The sequence below is a fragment of the Schistocerca cancellata genome, chromosome 3 (genome assembly GCF_023864275.1).
Source record: "Schistocerca cancellata isolate TAMUIC-IGC-003103 chromosome 3, iqSchCanc2.1, whole genome shotgun sequence".
Lineage (NCBI taxonomy): Eukaryota > Metazoa > Arthropoda > Insecta > Orthoptera > Acrididae > Schistocerca > Schistocerca cancellata.
In genome coordinates, this window is record NC_064628.1 from 656,798,276 (window position 1) to 656,818,810 (window position 20,535).

The 20,535-nt window shown below is 43.9% G+C and overlaps 1 protein-coding gene across 1 annotated transcript in view; it reads left to right on the plus strand.

Moving 5' to 3' along the window:
- Positions 1-20,535, plus strand: part of LOC126175615 (DNA polymerase delta subunit 2) — a 114,558-nt gene that overhangs the window by 23,786 nt on the left and 70,237 nt on the right. Inside the window, exon 2 of the mRNA XM_049922498.1 lies at positions 17,056-17,183. Coding sequence (XP_049778455.1) covers positions 17,056-17,183 — 128 coding nt within the window. The remainder of the gene's footprint in view (positions 1-17,055; positions 17,184-20,535) is intronic.

Genomic DNA, 20,535 nt, shown 5'->3' on the forward strand with positions numbered 1-20,535 from the left:
ATCAATTAACACCAGGATCAAAGAGCATAAGCGACATTGCAGGTTGGGCAGGTGGAGAAATCGGCCGTGGCAGAGCACGCACTGAATAAGACCGACCACGTAATAAAATTCGCTGACACGGCATTTCTGGCTGTAGAGAAGCACTATCACACACGCTTGTTCAGTGAAGCTATAGAAATACAAAAACACGCGAACAGTTTCAACAAGAAAGAGGAAAGCCTTAAGGTAAACGGATCCTGGCTTCCCGTACTGCAGCGAATGACCTTCGCAGGTAGCAAGAGGAAAACCGCACTGGGAATGACCGCGGAGAAGCCCTCGGACGTTGGCGCGCCAGGTACATATAGTCTGCGGCTGCAAGCTCAGCTCCAGTTCACCACCGGCAATGGAGGGTGAAGCTTTGACAATGCCAGCCACTCGTGCTGGCGAAACATCAGAAAAATCATTAGATGAATGTCAGCCGAAGAACCCGAGACAGAAGCCAATAGGCAGTTTGTCAACAAGTGGCCACGAAAGCCTTAACAATTTTGTAATTTTTTTGTTGACCAATTATCTCGTGGGGAAGATTTTGGAAAAATATAATAAAATATGAAAATTTAGGGTCATGGTTTTATGAAATGTGCTTCCTCTAGATGACTTACTATTGAACCAGCTGGAGAGAGACTTTTAGAACAATAGTCAGTTGTTGGAAAATACCTTCTTCAGTTCATACCTCAACACAAAAGTAAGTTGAGTTCTTTGAAATATAAGAATATTGTTAAACTATTTTTTTTTTTAAAAAAAAGAAAAAGAAGGTAGAAATTATGTTTGTTTTGTGTCTGTGGCCTAAAGGTGCTAAGGAGCAATTAAATGTGCAGCTGCCACAACAACTGTTTATTGTTGATATTAGAACAGAACTCAGATACATTGGCTGCGGTTGAATGTCCATATTACTAAAGGGCGATGGGCTATCAAGTGTCAGTGGGTGCCTGGGACATTGGGTGTTGGCAGTTGTCAAAAGCAATGGCTCGACGACAACGGCTGCTGGTGGGGTTACACACCTGGAAGCAGTGGACAATGGTCCTCCATAGCCTCAGTGGCAGGTGCTCACAGTGAGGGCAATGACTCGATTGTTGGGCTGGCGGTGCAGCTGGCACAAAGCCTGGTGTGGTACTTGCCACAGCATGGTCCAGTGACGGCTTAAATATACTAGAGCAGAGAGATAGCAGCATGGCACTGAGTGTCATGTGACTCGGCATAAGAAAATGGTGCACTGACTACTGCACTCTATCGCAATAGGCATATGGTCTATCAGCGAGGTTGGCACTTGTTGGATGCCTTGGGGGCTGCGTTAACGCAAAGATGTAAACAGCCGGAGCTGTGTGGAGCTAGGCTTGGTTTGCCGGCCACGGTGGCCGTGCGGTTCTAGGCGCTCCAGTCCGGAGCCGCGCTGCTGCTATGGTCGCAGGTTCGAATCCTACCTCGGGCATGGGTGTGTGTGATGTCCTTAGGTTAGTTAGGTTTAAGTAGTTCTAAGTTCTAGGGGACTGATGACCACAGCAGTTGAGTCCCATAATACTCAGAGCCATTTGAACCAAGCTAGGCTTGTAAGCATTTTGGTGAGTTATGTTGCTGTGAGCTTTTTACTCGGGCCTCCTGGGGAGGTGGCTGCCCACAGTATGTGGCTGGTATGTGATGCAGTATAGCCCCAGTATGCTAGTGCAAGTGCTCATTCATGTTCAAGATTCACTGGTTACTTTCAGAAGCAAAGGAAAGTGAGAAGAGCTAAACCATGGTTCGATCAAGAGTGTTATCAGCAAAGAAAAGAAGTACTCCAAGCTTTACACCGACTGAAAACGGACACAGATAATCACTCACTACTACAAACATACACTGAGAAAAGAAGATACTTCAAAACACTTAACAAGGGAGAAGAGAATGGCACACAGGGAAGAAGAGAGAAGAAGACTAGCCGAAGAAGCCAGGAGAGACCCATTCATTGCAATCCGCTCCCTGCTGCATCAATTGATGTGGCAACCATGCAGCCTCTTTCTGAGAAAGTCCTGCATATCTTAATGAGCAGGCTGTCCAGGAGATCCAGATGAAGGAAAAAGAAGTGCCTTACCATGTCACTTGCAAGTTGTTGGGTAGTCGAAAGCCCTGTGTTGTACCATCTGGCAGTTAGAGTACCGTTCTTGCTATGTCTCACTCCACAAAGGACATGGCCATGCAGACTTGATACATCAAATTTAGCACTGCAGTTGTCAACTCACCCAGTGTCGTGGTAGCATCCTCATCCCCTTCTCTTCCAGTTGTGCAACAAGCCATCAAATCTTCACCTTCAGTGGTGACATCACCTGCTACATGATCGTCAGGTTGGAAGGGACAGAAGGAATACTCTTGTGAAGACTTTTTATGTCCCTCTGCCAACAGACATCAGAATCTTTATTTGCCACCTGCAAAGGCTCAAAGAAATCAAAGACAAACAGTCTTCTTCTTCACCAACTTGGAGATCCTCTTCCACGATGTCACTCTGTGATACTCTTGGTTGGCTGATCGTTTCACCGGTGCGCACTGCCAGCCATTTTTCTGCACTGAAATCCACAGCCCGACCCAGAGAGACTGCCGACATGTCTGTAGATTTCGTGGAACAGAGTGCTCCAGCCTCCGTGGCCTGTGGCTATAAGTCTTTGAAGGCAGGCTCTCGGGCAGCCATCGAGCTGGCAACCATTCATTTTTTCCCGCCTCCCCTTTCCCCATCGTGACTCTCCTCCAATGGAAAGTTCGCAGTCCAATGGAAAGTTCTCAGAATTTGATCCAACAAGGAAGAATTATGGCAGCTGTTGGAATCACAGCATCCCCTTTTGTTCTGCCTCAAGAAAACAAAATCGTGTCTTTGCGACCACTTTGATGTCTTGCATTTCTTTCTGGTCTGCTTTGACTTTCCCCCAAGGATGGCATTTCATCTCATGGAGGAGTCAGACTGCTCATCAGGGATGATGTTCATAGTTGAACCATCTCACTGAACACCTGGTTGCAAGCTTTTGTAGTCCACATTTTTGTTGCTTGCTTCACCTTTTCTCTGTGCAATGTGATTCGGTGTCACCAGGGTAGTCTACCTCCAGCTTATTGGTCAACTCCCTCACCCCATTTTGATGCCTGATGACTTCAATGCACACCATCCCCTTTGGGGCTCTTCCAGAATGTGTTGATGTGCTCTCTTGGCTGACCTCAATCAACTGAACCTCATCTGCCTTAACACTGGAGACTCCATGCACACTTATCCCCATTTGGACCTCTCGTTCTGCACTGCCCAGCTTGCACACCATCTTCAGTGGTACATTAGCTCCGACCATTTCCCGTGTGCTATCCAATTGCTGCCTCCTATCCCACCTACGTGTAAACCCATTTGGCAGCTTTGTAAGGCCAACTGGAAGCTTTACTCAACCCTGGCATCCTTTGACAAATAATATTTTACCAGTTGTGATGTCAAGGTAGAGTACCTTACAAACATTATCCTTACTGCCACAGAAAGTTCCATACCTCGCACTTCACTTTACTGTGCCATGTCCCAGTCCCTTGGTGGACTGAGGCGTGTCGTGACACAATTGATGCGTGGAGGCGTGCTCTCCATGTTTTTAACCAAAATCCTACAATGGTGAACTGTATTCGTTATAAACAGTTGTGTGCACAGTGTCATCCCATTCTTCAGGATAGCAAAAAAGCTAGCTGGATTTCATTTACCAATTCTTTTAAGAGTTCCACTCCCTCTTCTGCCATGTTGGCCAATTTCCGACGGCTGTCTAGGACCGACGTCCATTCCCCAATTTCCAGCATGACCATAGCAGATGATGTCATTGTGGACTTCATTGCTATCTACAACACATTAGGCTGATATTCTACGGGGTTTTGAGCTCCATCGACTCTCACTTAGGCTCCTTTCATCGGAAACGAGTGGAGGAGGCTCTGGTGGTACCCCTCTCCTCTCAGAATTTTGAATGCTGCAATGCTGGTTTTACTATGAGGGAGCTAGATCATCTCTATCTTCCGCCCCAGGGCTGGATGATATTCGCATTCAGATGTTGCAGCACCTTTCTCTTGCGGGCAGCCACTTTCTCCTTCATATGTACAGTCACATCTGGGCAGATGACACTTTCCCAGATGCTGATGTAAAGCCACTGTCATACCCATGCCTAAGCTTGGTAACGACAAACACCTTCCCTAGATACGCCACATTTCTCTCACCAGCTGTGTTTACAAGGTGACAGAATGTATGATTAATGCCTGGCTGGTATGGTGGCTAGGGTCTCAGAATTTACTAACCACAGCACGATGTGGATTTCAAGTGCACCATTTTGCAGGCCATCTTGGCACTTTTTCAACCCATGTTATGTGAATGTATTTCTGCGGAAATACCAGACTGGACATGTTTTTTGATTTGGAGAAAGCCTATGACATCTGCCAGAAGACTGGTATCCTCTGTACTCTCTGCATGTGGAGCTTCCGAGGCCTCCTGCCCTGTTTCCTTCAGGAATTTTTAAAAGACAGAGTTTTCAGGGTAGGTGTAGGTTCTGCTGTGTTGGACCTCTTTATTCAGGAAAATGAGGTGCCTCAGGGCTCCGTCCTGAGTGTCATCCTCTTTGCTATAGCCATTAACCCTGTTATGGCCTGCCTCCTGCCGGGCATCTCCCGCTCCATTTTTGTTGACGATTTTGTGATGTATTGCAGTTTTCCACAGACTTTTTACCTTGAGCGGTACCTTCAGTGATGTCTTGATTATCTTTACTCGTGGAGTATCGACAGTGGCTTTTGCTTTCCCATTGACAAAACAGTTTGAATTTCTGGTGGTGCAAAGAACTTCTTCCACTGTCTTTACATCTAGGGCCTGTTGCTCCTCCGTTTGCTGAAACTACGAAATTCTTGGGGCTTTGATAGAAACCACTTTTTTGGTCCGTCCTCCCACGTGCCTTACCTGGCTGCCCACTGCACTCAGTCCCTCACTGTCCTACGTGTCCTATGCGGTAGTTCCTGGGGTATGGATCAGACCACCCTCAACCATATGTACCAATCCCTTTTCCATATTGAAACTAGACTATGGATGCTTCATTTATGCATCAGCACATCTGTCGATCTTACACTGTATAAATACAATTCACCACCATGGTTCCATTTTGCCACTAGTGCCTTTTGCATAAGCCTGCTTGAGAGTCTCTATGCAGAAGCTGTCGAACTACCACTGTCATACCACCGTGATGTTCTCTTCAGCAGATATGCGTGCTGTTTGTCTACCATGCCCGCCCACCCATTGTACGCCTCCTCCTTCAGTGACTTTTGTTCACCAGTATGGAGCGCATCCCTCTTCTCTGCTATCTCCTGGAGTTTGCTTTTGCCTGCTTTTGCCCACTGATCCAGCAACTTAACTTCAAGCTACCTGCCATTTTTCTGATGGGTGTGAGCCTGTCACCACCTTGTTTTCGTGCAGTAGCCCATGTTCACCTTGGACTTCATTCACTTTCTAGGGAAACTACCCCACATTCGATCTATTTCTGTAAGTTTCTCCATCTTTGCATGAAATTTAGCAATAGTACCTATGTGTACACTGATGGCTCTCAGACTCACCACGGTTTTGGGTGTCTTCATCGTTGGCACCAATTAGTTTTGGTATGGGGTTCTGGAATACTGCTTAGTATTTATAGCGGAGCCTGTTTCAGGCTACGCAGTATGTCCAATGACACAGGATTTGCAAATGTGTCATCTGCTTTGATTCTCTCTGTGTCCTTCGGAGCCTCTGTGTGCTGTACAAATTCCATCCCTTAGTGCAACGGGTCGAATAAACCTTCCACTTGATCACTCTTGAGGGAGCCTCTCTGATGTTTGTGTGGGTTCCGGGACACGTCACTCTGACTGGAAACAGGCTGCTGACAAGGCCAGTTCTCCTACCTCGGCCCATTTGTTCTTCCATTCCTACTGATGTTCTCTGTGTTGCTGTCCTTCAGCAGGTGGTGTCATTTTGGCATCACCATTGGTCTTCCCTTCATGGGAACAAGCTCCGGGGAATAAAGCCTCTCCCAGCACCCTGGCCGACCTCCTCTCGGCCCTGTCGCTGCAAGGAGATCATTTCAGCTAGGTTGCATACCACTGTTGTTTTAGCCATCACCATTTTTAAGTGGTGGTTCCCCACCACTTTATGCTCATTGTCGTTAACCTTTGATGGTTCGCAATTTCCTGGCTGAATGCCCTTTCTTTAACTATTTACATTCTAATATATGTTTGCCGTCTGGGTTATCAACCATTTCAGTGTATGACGCACGCCCTGTCTACTGTGTTCACTTTTTATCCATTGTAGCAATATGGTGAAGGACATTTACCCTTTAGTTTGGGACCTCCATTGTGTCTACGGCGTAATTTGTTGGCCTTTCTCCAAGAGGATCTCCTAGTTCTCAACTCTCTTTTTTGCACTCTTAAAAAAACTTCAAAGTGACTTGCTGAAGCATGTATTCCATGTATACCATACTCACTTAGCAACAGTGTTCTGTGATAAATTATGCGCTATTAATAGAGAAGTTGTACTAATAGAGTTCATGAGTAGTCTGCTGTAGGAGATGTGGGTGTTGATGGACATTATTGAATCAAATAGAGTTGTCAGGAGGACCTTATGGTTCAGCTTTTTCTCCCAGCAAGAGGTAGAATACATTGTATTAGCAGCAAGTGATTTCCCTATATTATCAGGTGAGATAAGTATTCCAACAGAGACAGTAGTACTCCCTGTTGAAATGAATAAATAATGTATCTTGTTTTAATAGGGTTTGTGATTTTTTTTTTTATCCATTAAAGGATGCAAGTATGTTCCCCTGCAGAAATGCGTGAGTGCTGTTGTCCTCAAGTAGTTATATTTTTCTGAATGTTTAGGAATCAACTGTAAATGAACTATTAAATATTGTCGAATCTGCTCTTTTTGAATTTTGATAAATTTGGAAGTGTCTTGCAATGTGCTTACGGGACATGCCTGTGGTTTTTCTGAAACAAATATCAGTTTCTTGGTGTGTGTATATGACCTGTTTCATTTGGAAATGTAGGAATAGTTGGTGGGTCACACCGATTGAGGCGGCACAGTGGTTAGTACACTGGACTCGCATACATGAGAACCAAAGTTCAAGTGCCCATCCAGCCACCCAGGTTTAGGATTTCTGTGATTTACCTAAACTGTTGTGGGTAGATTTTGGGATAGTTCCTTCTCCATCCGTGGAACAGTCTGAGCTAGTGTCCCACCTGTAATGAGCTTGATGTCAGTGGGATGTTAAATGCTAGTCTTTCTTCCTTTCTTCTTGGTGGGTCACATATCCCTGATTTTGATAAATAATTTATCTCCCTCTATGGCTTTTCTGTTGGACAGTAGCTAGGCATCTTTTCGTCTTTGACATTTTGAGAAATCATGGGACACTGGAGAGAAGGTAATTTGCTCATTATTGCTACAAGGAATAATTTGGAATAATTATCACTTTGCTCGTATAGTGTTGTGGGCAAGACAAATAGGTTTCTCATTCAGTGACTCGCAAGGAGCATCATTTAACATAATAAGTGAAATACAGAATTTACAATTTTTTTTGTAATTGACTCTGGAATTATGTTGATGAATTTGCAAGTGCACATCCCGCAATGTAATAATCACCCCCTCAAGAAGTGTACAAAATTAAAATGATATCAAGACTTTTGTTATAATAAAGGAAGTTTTACAATAAGTGCCATTTGATTTTATTTTGTAATTACACGATCGCAGATCCATAAAAATCTGGGAGTGTGTCTACGGAGCAATTTAAAGTGGAACAACCATGTAAAACTAATTGCAGGTAAAGCAGATCTTGGACTGAGATTCATTGGAAGAGTCCTCAGGAAGGAGGTAGGACTCTCCACGCGCGTCTGCTATGCTTGGGTGGGACCGTTAGAAGTGAGGAGAGCATGCTGTTACATATTTCTCGCCGTTTCGCCAGTAACGTTCACGATGTCTGAGCAACAGGTGCACCCCTCCATTGTGCAAGGCATAACTGTCAAATTTCTTGCTTGTGAAGGAAATTTGCCAAAGATTGACTGCGCAGTTTGGTGATAAAACAATATCAAAGACGCGTGTGTTTGCCTGGCATAAAAATTTAAGGAAGGACAAGAACGTGTGGAAAATCAGCAACACGATCGCCATCCTAGGACCAGCATTACAGACAAGAACATTCAGGCGGTTAAAGACCTTATTGGCAACGATCTATGGGCGATAGTATCAGAAATTGCACAAAAAGCTGGAATCAGTTATGGGAGCTGTCAATCAATCATCACAAATGACGTACAGTTCTGTAAAGTGTGTTCCAGATGGGTCCCTAAACTTTCGACCGAAAATCTGAAGTTGAGACATGTTTAAGTCTGTCAGAGGCTTACATCAAGGTTTGCAGAAGAAAGGGATGCATTTTTTAGGCAGATCATCACCTGCGATGAAACGTGGGTTCACCACTACACTCCAGAATCCAAACAAGCCAGTAAGGAGTGACGGAGGAAAGGGGAGGCAGCATCAGTGAAAGTCAAGACTCGACTGTCAGCCGGCAAGGTTCTTTCAACCGTTTTTTTGATCAGCGAGGCATTTTGCTGATTGATTTTTTGCATGAGCGACACACCATCAATGCTGTTTACTACTTTGAACTGTTCAACAACGCGAGAGTTGCATATCGCCACAAAAGATGAGACCAGTTGATTCGACAGATCGTTGTCCTCCATGACAATGAGTGACCCCATACTGCAGCCTTAACTATCTCCAAGCTACAGGAAATGCACTGGACTATACTTGATCACTGTTCTTACAGCCCGGACTTATCGTCCTACAATTTGGACTGCTTAAAGGAGCTCTAGGAGGGCGATGATTTGAAGATTACGAGAGTATGGAAGACTTCGTGCACAACTGACTGGTGACACAACCCAGTTCTTTTTATGATGAGGGTATAAAAAAAAAAGATGCCCATACGCTGGGACAAATGCATTTCCAAAGCAGGAGACTATGTGGAAAAATAAATTATAATTGCCATGAGTTTTTCGATAAGTGAATTTAAATAAAAAATAAAATCCCATTTATATTTGATCCACCCTTGTACTTGAATATTGTGTCAGTCTGGGATTCATACTAGGTAGGATTCATGGAGGAAATAGAGGCGATCAAAAGTAGAACAGCACATTTTGTCGCAAGTTCATTCAGCAAGTGTGAAAATGTTTAGGAGATGCTCAACCACCTCCGGTGGCAGACACTAGAAGAGAGCCTCTGTGCTTAACAGTAGTTTACTTGTGCAAATTCCAAGAGTGTACATTCCTAGAAGAGTCAGTTGATCCATCACTTCCTCCCACATATATCCTGCAAAAATGTCATTAAGGGGATTTGGGCTTACATGAAGGCTAACCAATGATGGTTCTTCCCACAAACCCTTCTCTCCGGGGGGCTCATGGTTCTTTCATGAGTTTGTATGTGGCGCACGCAGGGCCCCAAGCTATTGCAGCCCTTCGTTTCCTACCTGGGCTTCTTTTTCTGCACTGTGCCCCTCCCTCCCCATCCTCGCTCCTTTCCCACTGCTCCCTCCTTCCCCTCTCTCCCTCTCCCACCCCCACCGCCACCCCCTCGCTCTCTCTACCTTTCTGGCATTTTGGTCCCCCCTTTGGATTTGACCTCCACTCCTAAATTTTCTCTCGTTAGTGTGAGCCATTTGGGGAAGAACTATCTCCCTAGTGTCTACGACATGGATTCCTCTGCCCCATTTCTTTCCCTGCCAGGGCTCCCCCTCCACCCTGCTAGGTCACCAACACGTGTAAAAAGTCCATGTGGTGTGGCTGTTATGTAACCACCTGTTTGAGCCCTCTGGCCCTCTGACAACACAGAGATCACATTACTGATATCTGAGTTGTTGCCTCCCCATATATGCCAAGGAGGGGGTGCTTGATATCCTGGAGCAACGGCCGCCATGCCTGACGGCTGTAGCTGGGGCTGGGTGGTGCCCATGGGGAGAGCTCCAGATCAAAGTGAGTAGTATAAGGGCAGATGCTTGGCACATGAAACATATCAAGCTGCATAAATCTGACCATCCTTTAACATTTTGTCTCTTTGAATTGTAAAGGACCATTGAATGCTGCTTCGTATGACCCGGCAGCCTTCCCTTCCCTAGCTACACCCTGGGAGGAGAGCCAGGCTAGCCGTCTTGGGGTGAAACACCTTCCCCACTACCTCATCTGTACTAGGACAGATGGGGCCACATTCACCTCCACAAAGCAATTTTTTAGTGTGTGTGTGTGTGTGTGTGTGTGTGTGTGTGTGTGTGTGTGTGTGTGTGTGTGTGTGTGGAAAATATCAAGGACAAGTTTGGTAAAGTGTAGTCTCTCAGTAAAATGTGGTCGGGATCCCTGTCGATCAAAGCTTCTTCTACTGCCCAATCTGCAGCTCTTCATGCTTGTGGTCATCTTAGAAATGCCCCAGTGTCTGTTACCCCTCACCAGTCTCTGAATAAGGTCCAGGAAGTGATTTTTCATAGGGACCTCATCCTAAAAACTGATATGGAACTCTGAGCTATTCTGGAGCAACGTGGTGTTCACTTTGTTCTGACGTGTGCAGAAGGGTCATAAAGAAAATCACACCAATACTGGCACCTTTGTTCTGTTTCGAGGGAGATACCCTCCCAGAGGAGGTCGAGGTTATGTGCATAGATGTAGCTTGAAGCTGTACATCCCACCACCCATGAGGTGTTTTCGGTGCTTTTTGGGTGTATGTCTTCCCGCTGTATGGTGGACCCTCTGTGTGGTGACTGTGAACACCTACTCCTTGAGAGAAGCCCCGTGTTCAGCCACCTGTGTATGTCAATTGTCATGACCGCCGTGCTTCTCACTAACCAGATTTCCCAGCTTACTAGAGGGAAAAGAAGATTCAAGAGTACAAGCCCCTAGCTTGCTATCATATGCTGAGATTTGCCAGAAATGTTACTGACTCCATCTAGTGTCACTTTTTTCAACTTTTACCTCAGTTATGTTCTTTCCCTGTTCTACCTTTTCCTTATTCCAACCCCGTCTTGCCCTCTCCCCTCTCCCTCATCTGCAGTTCCTATGCTCTCCCCTCTGGGTTCTGCTCTCCTCCCCAGCCGAAGAAGTTCCTCCCACCCCTCCCCCTTTCTTTGGAACCTGCTGGCGATGGCCCATCCCCCTCCCCCCCGGCAACTCTCAGGTCGGACGCCTACTACCACAAGATGCACCATCCATGTGGCTGGCCGGTGTGGCCGTGCAGTTCTAGGCGCTTCAGTCTGGAACCGCATGCCCGCTATGGTCGCAGGTTAGAATCCTGCCTTGGGCATGGATGTGTGTGATGTCCTTAGGTTAGTTAGGTTTTAGTAGTTCTAAGTTCTAGGGGACTGATGACCACAGATGTTAAGTCCCATAGTGCTCAGAGCCATTTTGAACCACCATCCATGTGCTTCAAGGTCGTCTGTTCTCTTTCAGTTCTGTATCTTGCAGAATCCTGTACTGTATCTGTGTCATGTCCTCCTCCACCTCCTAGAGCCCCCGGAGATGTCATCTCCCCCCTCGCATCCTGAATCTGACATCTTATTTACGAATGTTACCCCATCATTGTCAGTGACGACCACTGATACAGTGACGTGACCTCCCCTTGGCTTCTTTATGTCTAACCTGGACTCTTGCCACATGACAATCCAATGGAATTTCAACAGTTACAATCATCACATACCCGAAATACAACACCTTCTTTCCTCTTATTCTGTGTTCTGCCTTGCTCTTCAAGAAATGCACTTCCGTGATGACCACTCTCCGAAGTTTCATAGTTGTCAGGCCTGCTGTCGGAACCATGCTGGCTCCGGGGTAGTTTCTGGATGGGTCTGCACTTTGGTTTGCACGGATGTCATTAGTGGCTGGATCCCCCTTTGTACCAACCTGTAAGCAATAGTGGTTAGAGTTCAAACGACTGCAGCAATTACCGTTTGCAATGTCTACCTCCCTCCAGGTAGACCACTTCTTTACATTGAACTGTCTACCTTAGTACAGCAACTCCCGCCCCCGCATCTCTTCCTCTGGGACATCAAATGCACACGACCCCCTATGGGGGAGTGCCACTTCGATGGGTAGGGGTATTCTAATTGACCAACTCATTACAGGCTTTGATTTTTTTCTCCTCAATGACTGTTCTACCCACTTCAGTGCCACTCATGCCATATTTATTGCTATTGACCTCGTGATCTCCTCCCCTCCACTCATGGCTTCCCTACATTGGTTACCATGATGATCTTTGTGACAGTGACCACTTTCTGGTGATTCTGTCATCCCCCTGCTGCTGTCAGGCAGACAGCCCCCACGTTGGGCATACCGCAGGACCAATTGGTCTTTATATATGTCTGCTGTGTACTTAGACACCTATCGAATTGCATTGATGTGGTCGTGCAGGGCGTCTCTGTCATGATACTTCTTGCTGCTGACACTGCTATCCCCTTATCCACAGGTCCTCTTTGTTGTTGACTGGTACCGTAGTGGACCAAAGACATAGCAGTTGCTATCCAGGACTGCTGAAAATCGTTGCAGTGATTTAAACAACACCCTTCACGGCCCAGCCCAAGCCTCCCCATACTAAGGCTCGCTGCCTTATTAAGCAGACTGAAAGAAATGCTGGGAGCACTACGTTTCTTCCCTGGGGATGTGTGCCTCTTCATCACAGGTTTGGTCCAAGCTCTATAGCCTTCTAGATCGCCAACGACAGTCAACTGTCCAGGGTCTTATCCTTCAGGGTGCTCTGTGTACTGGTCCATCAGTCCCTGCAGTACACCTTGCGACACACCTTGCGAAAGCACCGATGTCCTCTTCCTGTCCTGCTACCTTTCTCCGGCAGAAACGAAACATAAGTTGAACAGACCGCTCCCTGTTTCAACCCCCACCGAGCTGAACCCTGTAATGAACCCTTCACTGAATGGGAATACTTCCAGGCTCTTACCTTTTCACATGACGCAGCCCCAGGCCTGGATTCCATCCACAACCAGACGATCCAACACTTGGACATTACCCAGAGGCAAAATCTACTTAGGGTCTTAACTGCATTCGGCTCATGAGTGCCTTCTCCTCACAATGGTGAGACATTTAGTTATCCCCATCCTTAAGCCTTGGAAGATCCCGATGTCTCTTGACAGCTACCACCTGATCAGGCTGACCAATGTACTTCATAAACTGCTTGACAGGATGGTTAGTGTCCGATTATGTTGGGTGCTCGAATCTCATGGCCTATTATTCTCATGTCAGTGTTGCTTTCAGGAAGGATGATTTCCAACTGACCATATACTCAGATTGTAAACAGCAATCTGATTGGCTTTTACTCACCACCGGCACCTTGTCGTGGTCTTCTTTAACCTACATAAGGCATATGACACGATTTGCCGCCATTACATTTTAGTTACACTCCATGCCTGTTTTTTTGCGACTCCCTTTTGATTTTTATCTGCGAGTTTTTATCCTACCGGTTCTTCCATTTTCGATTTGGCACTTCATTTAGCACCCCTCAGATTCAGGAGAATAGTATCTCACGGGGTTCTTTGTTAAGCTGTACAGTCTGTTGGGCCTCTGGTTACCCCAGCATTGTTTGTCAATGATTTTTGCGTCTGGTGCAGCTCTTGCGTGATAGCATCTGCTGAGTGCTGGCTCCAAGACGCCATACGACAGGCCTCTGCATGGGCTCTCTTCCATTGCATGGGCCCTCTCCCACGGGTTCCAGTTTTCTCCCTCCTAAACATGGATTATGTAGTTTTGCCATGGACCCGATCCATGAGTTTGTTTAGGTGACCAGCACCTAGATATTGTAGCACAGTCCAGTTTCTTGGGCCTTAGTTTTGATAAAAAGATGATGTGGCTGCCCCATGTTCGCACCAGAAGACTATGTACCTGCAAAAACTTAAAGCTCTGCACCTCCTGGCCCACACATTGAGGGTTGCAGACTGTGCGGCTTGTCTCCATCTTTACCATGCTCTGGTTTTGTCCAGACTAGATTATGGTAGTCAGGTTTATGTCTCAGCGGGTCCTTCCACTCCATACGCAACTCGACCCCAGAAGCTGTGGAACAGAAAAAATGAGCTCGTGGAATTTTTCCCTATCGGAATTGACTTGAGCAACAGTGCACAGCAAGAGTACATCTACAAGACTGCATAGCATTTATTATTCAATGCTTCAACACATGCTAGAGAGTGGACAAATTCATTTGTTGAACATGTTAAATAAAATACGAACCAACCAATTCTGTATACCAGAAATGAAGACTGCTCAGGTCATATCAGGATATAAAGCGGCAAAGGTGCCTAAGTGTACTTCATTACACAGGCCCATCACTCTTCCTGGTTTTGTTTATAAGACATTGGAATTGATGATTAAATACAAATTAGGATGGTGGATTGAGAATTGATGAGCACTGCCCCTGGACAAACAGGTTTTAGAAATGTTAATGGCGCAACTAAAATGCTGTTATCATTTGTCACTGATAAACAGCTCGCATTCAGCGACAATGAGTAATTGCTAGCACTGTATACAAATATCACAAATGCCTATGATAGCATTCTTATGACCCTATTGATACATAAGTTGAAGAATTGTGACATCTGCAGTCATTCATTATCAAGCTACACTGATTATTGTCTGATAGAAGTCTGATACTTACAAGAAACAATGAGAACAAGTAAAGGGTTATCACAAGGCTCGGTATTGTCACCATTGTTGTTAAATCTATTTAGGTCATGTCTACATTCAGTTTTTCAGCCAAGAGTACAAGTACTGCAGTGTGCAGATGATTTATGTATATATACTCGTAGCAATAGTTTTATTGAGGGAGAAGCAGATGGATAATGCTGTGATAGTGTTCAGTGAATGGCTGAATGACAATTGCCTCAACATATCACCTCATAAACCAGCTGTGCACGAGTACGACACGTAGGCTTAACGAAACAAGAAGTACAAGATTAGGACCCTTTATATTCACAGCCAAAAGAGGGGTCAAGTACATACGGTTTTCCATTGATCATAAGCTAACATGATCAGGTCACAATAACCATACAATTAAAAAATGTGAAGGTGCCTTAAATACCGTTTGTGCTGTGACAGGCATTTGTTGGTTAGCAGACCCGAGAATCTGCATTAACGTACATTACACACTGATATGAACTTACATGGAGTAAAGGTGCATCTGTAAATGTTCAGCAAACCAAAAGAGACTAGAGAAACTCATCAGTGCCAGTATAAAGCTGTCAGAGTCTGTATTGGAGCATTCAGATTGACTCCAACTAATGCTTTGCTGGTGGACGTAAATGAAATGCTATTAAAACTAAGTGGGAAATACACCAGGCAAAGAAATGTTTTCACTTCTTAATTGACAATTTGTTAACAAGGATTATATATCACATTACAAAGTGTTATGCAGGAAGGTATTTGATTAAGAAGAAACTACCACCTTCAGCAGAATTTTACTTTGATGCTTCATCTTCCCAGGAATACGTTGTTACTTCCCAAAATAGAATCTGCTTCAGCGTGCCCTATGCTAATACCTCAATGAAGTTGAATATCAAGACCCGCATTCCATTCAGCCAAGGTTCATCAATTGAGAAAATTTTAACTGACAACTTAGCAGCATGGCCATTGTTAAGACAGATATACATATATGGGTCTAAACAAAAAGATGGGGCTGGAAGTGCATTCATAAGGAGGCAAATTCAAGCTCCATGAATTTGTGTCCATACTCACTGTAGAACTCATAGCGAGTTTAGAGGGTTATAGCTACATAAAAGAAGTGCAAGAAGAAATCATAATTTTATCAGACTCATTTTAAGCATCAGTTCTGTTAAAATGCTACACGATGTCAACACTACCAAAAATTATCTAGTATATAGAAGCAGTGCAGCAGATTTTCTGTGTAAGTGAGATGACAAAAATGTGATGGGTGAAAGAGCATAGCGGAATAAAGGGAAATGGAAAAAGTAGATACTCTGGTCAAGGAAGGCGTGTACACTTTCTGAATGAAATACAACAAAGTGCCATCTGATGATAATTCTTCATACCATAAGGACTATAATCAGGGCCCGATGGAATGAAAATCTCCAACAGTAATGTGAAATGAAAGAGAGACACTATGCCACAGTGGTGCCTAATCTCCCATCACATCCTTGGTACAAAAATTGCAGATAGAACAGAAACTTTATGTTGACAATGACACAACTTTGCTGCAATCACAGGAGATTCCGGCAACATGTCTACCACGTCAACATAGTCACATCTTCTTCATGTGAATGCAGCAGTGGGGAGACATTAATCATATTTTCTTCAGCTGCCACGGCTTTCAAGAAACTACAAAACTATTACAGCATCTGATGAGCTCTGGAATTCCATTGCCAACAAACATTAAAACCCATTAAGCAATTGAAGGTACAAAAGTGTTTAAGCTCCTATATGATTTTATAACAGAGGGTCCAAATAAGAATATAGGAGGACAGATTTTTGTACATCATAATATAGTAAATATGTTAATTTACTTAGAAGTTCAGTTTAAATGGACTAAACAGATAGTTGGTTTTTTTGTTAATGAATGTTGCTGAATGGGTGAAGCCCAAAAGCCATTTAAAGACATAGACAACGCAATATGTGATCTTACGATGAATTACATGGAGAATTCACTCAATCGAAAATATTATCATTGTAGCTTTCTTTTGCATCTGTTTCTTTCTCTACATTTTGTGAATATTATTACCTTATCTAAGTGCACAGATACACAGGAATCATAATAAATCTAGTGATAGTTGCTGTCAAGGTGCTGCCAGGGCTGCGTTGCACTGCATATACTGTTACAGTGGGTTTAACCATTGTTGAAATATTGAATTTTTTTTTTGGGGGGGGGGGGGGGAGAGAGAGAGAGAGAGAGAGAGAGAGAGAGAGAGAGAGAGAGAGAGAGAGAGAGAGAGAGAGACTGGGTGGAGTGTTGTCTTGTATATTCATTGAACATGATTTTTGAGCCCTAGTTTAAACACTATATTGATTTTTCTTTTTTTTTAGGAGACAGTGTACCAATACGTAAACTGTTCCAGTTGAAACCAGATGAAGAGGAGTCGTGTGTTGTTATAGGAACACTTTTCAAACATCAAGAATTAAAACCAAGTATTCTAAGGGAAATAAGTGATGAGGTAATATTGTTACGGTATTTATGAACTTGTTGTTGCACATAAGTCTGAATTATTAGAGTTGCTGTTCCCATTTGATGTTAAAATTGATTTGAAGATATTCTTTTTGGCGACATTCAGTTTTATTTAATGATATCTTTGTAGTCATTTTGGCTGCAATCAGTAGATTTAATGCTGATGTCATTGGCACTGACAGCAGTCAAAACACTGTGAATTTTATTTGAGATAATGCTACTTGAATACTGAGGAGATTTTATTCATTTAATGACATTGGGTGTTATTGAAGAATGAGAGAGAGAGAGAGAGAGAATATTTATGTGTGTGTCCATATAAGACACCCCTCTAGTCCCTGACCCAACTCAAATTACATTTGATTTTCAGATACTATTAATAACACAATATAATTCTTTTAATTGCAGGAGATACTGTTGTATATGAGTAATAAATATGTATTTAGCATTTATGATCCAGTACACACAAGACTTTGAATTGGAGACATTTGTTACAGTGCTGCTGAGAACATCTCTTTTTGTCGTATAGACATAACAGCATCTTGCATTTCGAGTACTTTATTCCAGACCTGGCCTTCACACTTAGGTGCCTGTTCCCTTCTCAATGAGAAGTCTGCCCTTAACACCTTTGGAGTGGTGCTGTGCTGGGGGAGCATGGACTGTTGAGGGAGATTTTGCATCATTGTCAGCGATAACATTTGTTCTGTACTAGCCTGATCATCAGCGAGTATGGTACCACTGAAAAGAGAGGGCACATTCTGCCAGCGTTTTGGAGAGAGATGCTGGTACTATCCCTTAGCCGAGAATTTTGAAATGCTGGTCTTGGATTGAATCTGCCTTGCAGTTTAATGACAAGGCCAGTGCACTGGCCATCCCGGATGTGGTTTTTAGGAGACTTTTCACATCCACTTAAGTAAATATCGGGCTGCTTTCCCAGATTCCACTTCAGTTACACAATGCGCAATCATTTTGAAAAATGATGTCACATTTGACCATGCAATATACGAGGGGTACTCAAAAAACAAATTATTTTTTAAAAGCAGTGTGTTTTCAAATTGTTTATGAAACAACATAATCCCCTTCAAAATACTCTCCATTACAACTAATACATTTATCCCACTGGTGCTTTCACTTTTCAAAATTTTTTTTTTTTTGTGGTCATCTTTGGAAATGGATGACAGCTCTTCCCTCGTATTTTTTTGTTGGCTTCTTCAGAGTAGTCAAATTGGTGTTCTTCTATTCCCCGTTTCACGCATGGAAATAAAAAAAAGTCGCATGGAGCCAGGTCAGGTGTCCTGTTGTCAGTCTGTGAGCACAAGCTTTCGAATTTTTTCAATATTTTCGTCCATTTGGATAGTTGATAGATGTCGAGAACGAGATTTGCCATGAAGTGACATGTCGCCATTTTTAAATCGAGCAAACCACTCATACACATGAGGCTCTCCCATAGTGTCATCTTGGTAAGTTGTTTTCAACATTAAAACAGTTTCAGCAGCATTTTTAATTAGTTGAAAACAAAATTTCACAGCTGCACGTTGTTCACTTAAACTTGCCATCTTAAAAAACGAAACAAGAACAAAACAGTGCTAGCAAAAACAGTCACTGCAGGGGAACAGAACAAGCCACATCAGCAAACCACATTGATGAGCCACATTGACAACACAGGCAGCACTGAACTGGCAATGAGTTGTGCTATATACGCCTAGCAGCAGAAGTGCATTCTACACAAATTCTGCCCACGGCAGTGTTATTCCGGTTTGTTTTTGGTACCCTCTCGTGCACTGGACACAGATAGAAGGGGTACATGGATTCGTGGATTCTTCCCCCACCCGCTTCTTTTTTGGTGGTGGTGGTGGTGGTGGTGGTGGTGGTGGTGGTGGTGGGGAGGGGGGGGGGGCTGGTGAAATGCATTTGTTAGAGTCCGCGCAGGATATGGCGGGTGATGCGCATTGACCACTTTTCGCCCAAAGCGCTGGGCGAGTCCGTTCATTTGTTCGGAAGGGGAAGCCAACACTGCCTGCTACGAAGCCAACACTGTCTGCAACCTTTTGACCGGTTGGCGATGACAGACTTGAGGTGCATGCCCTGCAGTCTTTCTCAAAACGGTTTTACAGTAATTATTCAGTAAAAAATCTCATTATTGCGTTACTTTTAGCTTTATCTGGCAGGTTTATTGTGATGTGCCCATCATTTTGGTATTGATCATAGTTATTGTGATATTTACATGGAAGTAAGACACTGTGTGAAATTCACAAAAGCTTACAATGAAAAACAATGCTATGATTTTGCTGCATATGAAATTTAGCTAACATATTGAATTAAAAACTTCGATGGAAGTCTCTACCTCTCGAGAAAACTGATCTGATGTGGCACACCTACTTGCGGTCGCTCCGTGCCAGCGATAAAGCCAGAGTGAAATATCGACAACATTCCTCGTATTGCATGAATGATTAGAGTATCAAAATGAGATTTTGGTAAATGATAGCATGTAAAGAGGAGAATATTTTGCCATATGTTTATTGCGCAAAACTTCATTATTTTCCATGTTATTCCAGTAATTAGAGACTGTTTCAGTGAAAGAATGCTATTTTTAAGGGCCATTGATAGCTGGTGAAACGAGAAATGATATGGGTTCTGGAACAACATAAGTGAAGACATTACAGATTTGTTTTGTACCGAGGATGTGCTTTTTCTTAACACACTGACTTGGCTTTTCCACAGTTCCTCACTTAGTAAAAGTTAATAAACCACTGTTTCAGAATTTTCTCGCTATTGTGTCTGCACATGTTAGTGAGGTGAGACTTGTAAACTCTGCTGTGTTTTAGCAAAAAAAGAAGACTTTAACATGGCAGCAAGAGAAATGTGTAGGTTTTACTCAAAGGTCGCCACTCATGACAGTTCCCTGAAAGTTACAAATGGTTAACAAGCCAGGCAAAAATAAATCGCTACATTTTTGGTGGTATTCTTTTCAGATACTAACCAAAATAGGGGAGACAGATCTTTTTGAATCATCACCATGTAAGTGTGGGCATGGAGGGTCCCCGCTCAATATTTACCAAAAAAAAAAAAAACTTTGGTTTAGAACAGCACTTACCCTCTAGCACTCAGCATTTCCCCTACAGTGCCTGCCTGCAGCTCCAGAAAAGTGAGAGTGTGGGTTTTGGTTTGAACGACCTCCAGCACTCGGCATGCAACTGCCTACAGGACCCCACCACTACCACAAATCTGGCTTTTGCTGTTTATAGGGCACCATAATGGATAGATTGATGCTGGTGTTATTCCTAGTGTCATTGTGTGGGGAGCCACCATGTACTATTTCAGGTCACCCTATGGGAGTTGTTCAG